The sequence below is a fragment of the Limulus polyphemus genome, unplaced genomic scaffold, assembly GCF_000517525.1.
Source record: "Limulus polyphemus unplaced genomic scaffold, Limulus_polyphemus-2.1.2 Scaffold1873, whole genome shotgun sequence".
Classification (NCBI taxonomy): domain Eukaryota; kingdom Metazoa; phylum Arthropoda; class Merostomata; order Xiphosura; family Limulidae; genus Limulus; species Limulus polyphemus.
In genome coordinates this window covers 163,165-172,326 of record NW_013667483.1, presented here as the reverse complement: position 1 = coordinate 172,326, position 9,162 = coordinate 163,165, and the positions used below count along the sequence as shown (strand labels likewise).

The following is a 9,162-nucleotide window of genomic DNA, read 5'->3' as shown; positions in this document are numbered from 1 at the left end:
TGCTCCATGAAGATAGAGAAACCAAATTTGAATGTCAGAAAAAAAAAATTTGTGTGTGTTAAAAATGTTACTACAAAATCTTGGCATTACTTGTCTTTACTCTCTGAAATATAAAAATATTTTTTTATGTATATTATAACATTTATGTTTTTCTATCAGTACTGGCTTGATCATGAAAAACCCATGTGTCGTCAGAAAGGCTTGTCACTGATAAATCCTATCATGCATTTTTGTGTGAAGTTCTACACACCAGATCCTGCTCAATTAGAAGAAGAATTTACTAGGTAATTGAGGAGTTTTTTGTCAGTACATTTATTTACACAAATGTGGGACTGATAATAGGTTGTGATAGCGGCTGATGAAAGTAAATTATGTCATTTTATACATGTATAAAACTTGTGTTAAGTTTTTATTCTGATTATGCTTTAATAAGAAGTTATTAAGTAATGAGAAATTAAAACAAGTAGATGTATCTTCTATGTTTGTACTAATCTCTATAAGCAGAAACTTAAGAAAAATAAACACACAAATGTTTTAAAGTCACACTTGTAGAAAATTGTACAAGAAAAAGAAGTTCAAAATATGAGCATCAGAAATCTTGCCATAAATATAAGTTATATTAAACTTACAGACTCTTAATAATGATTACTGAATAAATAAAATGGGTTTATATCAATGTTGTGAAATCCATGCTATATCTAAATAACATTAACATTGTACATAAAAGTTTAATGATATATCAGAGGGTTTCGTAATCGTTAAACTGTAATAAAGAAAATACATTTGGAACAAAATACATGTTCTTTAGCATCTTACTTTGGTTGTGTTAAACTACTGTTCATATTTGTAACTAATCTTCAGTAATAATACGAGTAACATTCATTGTTATTTAGGTATTTGTTTAGTCTACAAATAAAGCAAGATCTAGCTCAAGGAATTCTTCTATGTAATGACAATACTGCTGCTCTGATGGCCTCCTACATTGTCCAAGGTGGGTCTTAGCTAAGTTTATAATAATGAACTATGATATTGTTTAAATCAGTCACTAATAAAACTATCTTGAACTTATCCTTGGTTAGTGAACTGTTCTCTCTTTTTTTTGTTTTCTCTCTATTTATTAATATTAGTAAAACAAAGGGGTTTTTTACTGCCTAAACTGTCAGTGTTTACATGCAGAGATATTTTATACTGCAGAAAATATCATTTGAGGCCTGTCTGTTGCACAGAAGCTAAAGTACGGTTGTTGTTTTTAACCACACACTAATGTTCCGTGTGAGAATGAGATGGACTTTAACTTTACTCTTGCTTATGCTACAAGGATCTTTCCAAAAGCCTTGTAAAATTGTTTATCGGAGATAAACTGTATATTCCATTTATTTATGTTGCATTCTACACCTGTCTAAAAAGGTTTCAAAATATTATTTAATGTGCAACACATTTTTTCAGATCTACCAAAATCTCATTAAGATTTCATATGTATTCAATGAGAAGGGAATTTGAAGATAATAACAATATTAATGTGTTATTTTGTTTGTGTTACAGTATGATAATATCTGAATGTTACAATATGATAATATCTGAATGTTACAATATGATAATAGCTGAATGTTACAGTATGATAATATCTGAGTGTTACAATATGGTAATGTCTGAATGTTACAATATGATATCTGAATGTTACAACATGGTAATATCTGAATGTTACAATATGGTAATATCTGAATGTTACAACATGGTAATATCTGAATGTTACAACATGGTAATATCTGAATGTTACAATATGGTAATATCTGAATGTTACAATATGATAATATCTGAATGTTACAAGATGATAATGTCTGAGTGTTGCAATATGATAATGTCTGAATGTTACAATATGATAATGTCTGAATGTTACAATATGATAATATCTGAATGTTACAATATGATAATAACTGAAGATAAGATGAGGATGAAACATTTGGCAGTGTGCTGTAAAGTGATTAAATTATGCTTTTATAATGATGTGTTGAGTTTTATTATAAAACTACCTATCTTCTATCTGTACTTGTTGAAGTTTTGAAGAACATGTACGATTCTTGTTTCTATATAGACATTACTAATATATCGAGGAAAAAAAGTGCCAAGAAAAATTAAACAAATGACCAAAACTATATCATTTTCAACTGTTATTTGGAAAGCTTAATTTCATCTGTGCAAAAAGACCCATTTGATCTACATATTTTTGTTTTTACTTTTTAAAGCATCATGCAAAAACATAAAATTACATAATTTCTGTATTCAATTAAGGGGGTACTTGATTTTGTTTCATCAAGATTACAATAAAAACTTCAGAGAGTTCATTTCTTTACAATGACAACTGACTAGTACCTTTATTTACTTACAAAAGTATTAAAACACTATAAATTATATAAAAATATCTTCAGTTTGCTAAAAGCAACAAATGGTCATCCATAGAGTTCATCAAGAAGACTTTAGTACTAACACATATTGAGTACAGTTTTAGACTGTAACACATTGCAGAACTCAGCAGTACATGTAAATTACACATTTTCTTATTTATTGTCTTCATATATACGTATAATTAATTTTGTTTAGTTAATTTTATAATTCAAATATGTCAAATATGTTAAAACAAATTTAGTACAGACAAGATGCATAAAACATAGGAGGCAACTGAAAATTAACCTGATAAACAGGAAACATCAATCAGCAATGCATGAATGGTTTTGTACTAAACTTTCCTTATTTAGCCTAAAACTGTATGGTAAATGTTTAAAACACTAACTGTTCTCTACTCATTCTAAAACTATATTTTATTTTTTTACTAAAACAGAAGTTGTTTTATAAATTCTGTCACAGTACTTCATGCTGGAATTCTGAAACATTAACATGCAAACTCAGCTTTTTCTATAGATTTAAACAGACTCTCCTTTCAAAGATGCATGAACACCTAGAACAATACTGTGATTTGTTTACACCTGACCCTTATATTTTACAGTGTATAAAATTTACAAAAGTGCCTGTAAATATTTTGAAGATTGTTAATCTTATTTAGCCAAAAATGTTGTGAACAGCGAGGGTACCCAATCGATGAAAAATGCATTCTAATCATTATGAGTAAGAATAGTATATATAATTAGCTATACTCGTTATCAAATTGATTTTTATTTTTTATGTATGTAGGTTAACTTGCTCAGATTGGAAGTTAAAATTAATAACAATATATTATTCAAAAATGAGTAAAAAATATTATTTTATTAAAAAATAAAATATGAAAATACAGAAGTTTCAATGGGCTGATTTTTCTCAAGTGCAATTCTGAGTTTTCGTTAAGAATTTGTTTTTCATAAAATTCATTTTCAGTTCATTTATTGTATTAGTTGTGTGTAAGTACATTTTTATTAGCATTTTTTCAGAAGAACTTAACGTGTTAAGCTGTTTGAATTTATTTTGTAAATATATATTTTTATATTTATTACTTTTTTTTACTTTTGTAAATAAATTGCAAATAAATCCTTCATTATTGCTAAAAGTTTGGAAAATATTATTGAAGGTATATAAATTGTCTTGTTTGACTTTATAGCTGAAAGTGGGGATTTTGTCCCTGATGATTATCCTGATCACACATATCTATCAACATTCAAGTTCGTACCACATCAAGAAGCTGAGTTTGAAAAGAAAATCATGGAAAACCACAAGAAACACATGTAAGGATATACCTGGTTCTTTTCATTGCTTAACTTTTGATTGAAGTAAGGCATCATGTACGTCATAGAATTTAAAGTTATCCTGAAATGTAATCAAAATGCTCTAGTGTTAATACTTTAAAAATGTAATTACGCCCCATGTAGTTTATTATAGAGGCACAGAATTTAATCTGTTAATTTTAACGTATATTTTTCTATAATAAAGATACTAATCTTACAAAAGAGAGAGAAAGAGATACAAACATTACATATATGTTTAAAGCTTGTATTTGTTATGATATTATACCATGTCCTTGTTAGTAATTTCTGTGACATGTTTATTCACAAAAAATCTGAATGGAATGGTTTCTTTAGAGGAGACAAAGGCCACTAACAATTAATAATCTAATGAAACTGGTGATGGGCACAGTACAGATAGCCCATTGCGTATAACTTTTTGCTTAATAACTAAGAAATAAGAAAGCATACAAATGTCCTTTTAATATGCAGTCATGTTATGAAGTAAGTGTGATGTTAAAATCTACTCTAGAGAATAGGTTTTTAATAACTTCAATATATATATATCTTTTACTTATTGAACCAATTTACATTTAATGTTTTGTTACCAAAAAAAGTTAATGTTAACGAGGGCATGTATATTCTTTACATTTTTATATCTTTTGGAAGTAAATATTGCTTAATATATATATATATATATTTTGGTAATGTTAGAAATGTGTTATATATTTCAAGCATTTGTAATAAATGATTTTATTTGTGTCTCATAGAGGACAAACCCCCTCTGAAGCTGATCTCAACCTTTTAGAGACTGCTCGAAGGTGTGAGTTATACGGAATTAAGATGAACCCAGCTAAGGTACTAGTTTAACTCTGGATTTCAACTTACCAAACATATTAATAATTTGAGAAGTGTATTAACAGTAAGTTTTATTTTTTTTTTAATTGTGAGTAAATTCACAACAAGAATTGTATAAAGTTGTGGTTCTCATCCTGTGGTCTAGGGACCCCTAGGAGTCCATGAGTCTTCTAAAGGGGGGGATGGGTCCACAATGGTAAAGATTGATTTTTCATATTATTGTTTAAAAAAAGAAATGACTATGTTTGACTAAAGGAAAATAATGTTTATGTTTTTTTATTTCATTAACTTAATATCTGTAAGAGCTGCTTTTATACTCTCTAGAATAAATTTTTGCCAAGAGGTCATCTTTGGTTTGTGGAGGAACCCATGAAATTAAACTGTTGAGAACCACTGCTCTAAAGATATCTAACAGTTTTGTAAAGTTACTTGTCATTCAGACTTTAAAACAGAAATCATGCTTTCTATTTCTTATCTTTCATTTTGAATGTTTTTTTAATTATGAATATAAAATAGCTTTTAATTTGTTTATTAGGATCAGGAAGGAGTTCCTTTAAACTTGGCTGTTGCACACATGGGTATTGTAGTCTTCCAAAATATCACAAAAATAAACACTTTCTCGTGGGCCAAAATACGAAAGTTGAGTTTCAAGAGGAAAAAATTTCTAATTAAGCTTCATCCTGAAGGCTATGTAAGTATAATCTTGTCAACAGTTTCTTCAACACACAAACATGGTCTGTGGTTAGAGCATAAACATGTAAATCTGTCTGTTGATCACTGTTTATGCTCGGCTTGTTTCTTTTTCCATGCTCTTTTCCAAAGTTATTAGTAGAAGTAATTGTCTCAATATGTTTAGCATTTTATTTATTCAGTTTTTTACCTCCTACATCAAAGGTTAATGAAGGTTATGTTTCACCCCTGTGTGTATGTGCGTGTTTGTCATCAAGATTTCTCGAAAACAGTTCAGTGGACTTGAATGAAAGTTGGTATACATTTATACTATGGCCTAACTTAGAATTGTTTAGTTTTTGGAGGGTCCAGGTCACGATCACAGCAAAGTCATGAAAATTCAAAAAATCCCTATCTATTAACATGGGGATGAATTTTTCATACCATTTTTGCTCAATAACTCAGTAATAAATGATCGAATTTTGATGAAACTTGGTGGACATATGTAGAAAATTATTCCTCATTATCCTGCCAAAAACGGTCCATGTCCTTTGATAACAATGGACATATGGACACGTTTTGTATTTTTTGAGAGTCAAGTATGATTAATGCTGTGTGGCAGAGTTATGCATTCTACTGAGTGCCCCTCTAGGTTTATGTAACTAATATAAACAAAGTTGCATAGAGCATGAAATCTGGAATGTAATAAAATCATATACTTGTATTATGTTCGCGTGAACGTTTTTAGATTTTCTATTATATATTGATCTTAAGTTGAAATTGAAATATTCTTAAGATCTGTAGTCTCGTTTCTTATTACTTATTGTTTGTGTTCTTTGTATTTTAGGGCTATTACAAGGATACCGTTGAGTTTTACTTTGAAGGAAGAAATGCATGCAAGAATTTTTGGAAGAAATGTCTGGAAAATCATGGGTTTTTCAGATGTACTGAGGTCCACAAAATTCCACGTCAACGAACGCGGATTTTTAGCAGTGGATCTTCTTTAGGTTAGCTTTGAACTGGAAATCACTGTTCATTCTTAAACTATACGAGTTCTATGGTGTTAAACGTAGTCATTGACATTAGATATTATACAAAACACTTACTGTTTGAGTTTTTCTATCACTAGATACAATAATTAAAATACTGTTTGATATAATTATAATAAATTTAGCCTTGTATTGAATTAGCATTGTATAAATGCTAATGTATTGTTATATAATTATAAGTAATATTATAGCACCTGTATAATTAATGTTCTAAACAATATTTTGAGAAAATGGATTGATGTATTATTATTTGCATCAGTTTTTATCTTCTGGTATATTTTGTACAGTAGCTAGACACTTGTTGCTGCAGTGAAAATTGGACTTGATTACCTATCCAGGTTTTAGTGTAGACCTTTTGTAATAAATATAAGCATAAATGAGCAGTTCATTTATTTGTTAAAAATAACATTTAAGTGTTTGGCTTCAAGTATGTTATATACACTGTGCTGAAATTTGAGGTTAAACAAATTAGGTATAATCACTGATGACTAGAGCTGGACGATTAACTTGATTACCTGTTAGTACCTATTACATCAACTAGTGTGATGTAAAGTAATCCAAATTAATTTTAAGTCTATTAATGTTACCAGAATAATCAACTAATCAGAATTAGTATTTCTAACTATAATTATTTTGAATTATTCCGACTATCCAAATCTTATATGAGAAAAATTGACGTATTGATTATAATCAGTTATTGAACCTAACGATTAATTGATGACACTGCTTTAGATGCAACAGCTGTTTTTCTTGTTGTTATTGCACAGCAACAGTAGAGCTTTTCTAGGGAATTATATTTCATATAATTAATATATAGAGATCAATGAATGATAATAGACAACCAAGGTAATGTTATATTAAAATCTTGCTACATGCATATGTGATACCAAATTCTACTGAGCTAAATGAATAGATGTAACATTACTTAAAATATTAGGCTAGAGTGACCTTTAGTATCCTTTCTACTATTAACAATAATCTTATAATAGGTGATTTATACCAAAATAATTATTGAAAATTGAATACAATTTGATAGTTAGTTAGATTAAATGACACTAATTGAAGTCATTTAGTGATTTGGTAATTTTGAACTTCCTGTGAGAATTGTTTTTCCACTACTGAGAACACTTAAAGTAGTGTTCAACTTCACCTTACCACAAGTTCTGTATGATTAAACATCAGCTATTTAGCAAGTCAGATCCTTTAAAGGTTTTAAGATGTACTAATTAAAAGGTTGAAGGTTATTCACAATATTCTCAGATGATGATCACCTTTGTAAAACTAAAAGAAATTATTCATATATCTTTTCAGATATAGTGGGCGCACCCAGAAACAAATATCTGAATATGTCAGAGAAAACTTTGTGAAGAGGCAACCCTTTCAAAGGTAAAAAAAACATGGTGGGAGTATTTTCTCTAGATTTGATATCCTGTAACTTATTCAGTATTATACAAATCTAATAATTTGATATATACATTTCAAAAGAATAATATAAAAGAACATTGTAGGAGGTCACTAAAGTGACTACTTGTCATAAAGCTCAGTGTGCTAGGTATAAAATGGCTGGAAAAACATCATTTCTGAAATCTCTCTACATTTTTCTTTTCCTCTTTATTTGTACATGATAGCAGAAGCAGAATTTAGAATTCCTGCTTGGGTGACAGTATATTAACCTTATCGCTACGGGCATCCTTTACTGCACATGTCACGAGGTTTCAAAATTGTATTAATGTATTTTTTGTTTGTTATACCAATTAATGTAGCATAAAATCTTAGCTAATAATCCATATTTTGATAGTATACAAGTTTTAAGGCAATATTTTAAAAAATCCTACATTTCTGTTGGTGTGACACATTTTGTATAGGCATCTCCTCTTCTCTAATTTTATCCACCACCTCTTCCAAAATGTACGAAATTCAGCATAAATTACTCACTATAAAATTGTCATTGTTCAGATAAACCATAATTTTTGTAGCCTTCAATTTTGTTTGGTTACAGAGACATCAAATAGAAAATCAGAACCCTCTTGCCACACCCACTTGTCACATCCTCTCTTTCAGGATTTGTTAATAGTTATCTCTTATGTTTAATTCTATATTATCTATAATCAATAGGCCAAGGTTTTCATCTATCAAATGATGTATATATATAACATTGTTTTCTGAATGGAGAATTGTCAATTTCACTTTTAGTACAAGATTCATTCCCTCGGGAAAGATAATGACTAGCTTGAATGATTTTGTAATGGTTCTTGTCACATAGTTAGAAAACCAGAAAAATTGTGATAGTTAGGGAAAGTTGTCTATGTTTTGCATGTTATTTTTCTATGTTCTTTGGCACATTATTTAATTAAATAAAAATTATTTAGTGCATTACTACCATTAGTATAAAAAAGTAGGGTTAAATGTCATCAACAATCAACAGCAAAGAAAAGAAAAGAAGACTCGGTTAAATACTTTATTTCTTGTTTTTCAGTGTTCATTCTTTATTTATTATTATAAAAGTAACTAAAATGTAAAAATAGGAATCTCTTTAGGTTAGTTATGGTTATATTAAGTAAAATAAATAATAATATAATAAAAATGTTTCACAAGGCATACACAGGAGCAGTTCATGGGTAAGGTAATTTAACAGTGTAACATCAGCTCCACATTTCTCAAGTTATTTACAACTTATAATAGTGCGAATAGTAGTAGTTAGTTAATTATAATTGAATGTCTACTGTTACGAGTTTAAAGCTACTTAGGATAAACGAATGTAGTTTCGTGTTACTATTTGAAGTCATTCTAGGAAGAAAAAAATGTAACTTAAATTTATTTAGATTTTTTTTTATGGTTACAAGGTCAGTCAAATTGACCAACCTTGTATAGAGTTACGG

At 28.8% G+C, this 9,162-nt stretch overlaps 1 protein-coding gene across 1 annotated transcript in view; it reads left to right on the top strand.

Moving 5' to 3' along the window:
- Positions 1 to 9,162, top strand: part of LOC106465218 (FERM, RhoGEF and pleckstrin domain-containing protein 2-like) — a 61,198-nt gene that overhangs the window by 17,282 nt on the left and 34,754 nt on the right. Inside the window, exons 4-11 of the mRNA XM_022393076.1 lie at positions 160 to 284; positions 894 to 991; positions 3,587 to 3,710; positions 4,478 to 4,565; positions 5,101 to 5,256; positions 6,082 to 6,241; positions 6,698 to 6,710; positions 7,595 to 7,669. Of these exons, the coding sequence (XP_022248784.1) occupies positions 160 to 284; positions 894 to 991; positions 3,587 to 3,710; positions 4,478 to 4,565; positions 5,101 to 5,256; positions 6,082 to 6,241; positions 6,698 to 6,710; positions 7,595 to 7,669 (839 nt within the window). The remainder of the gene's footprint in view (positions 1 to 159; positions 285 to 893; positions 992 to 3,586; positions 3,711 to 4,477; positions 4,566 to 5,100; positions 5,257 to 6,081; positions 6,242 to 6,697; positions 6,711 to 7,594; positions 7,670 to 9,162) is intronic.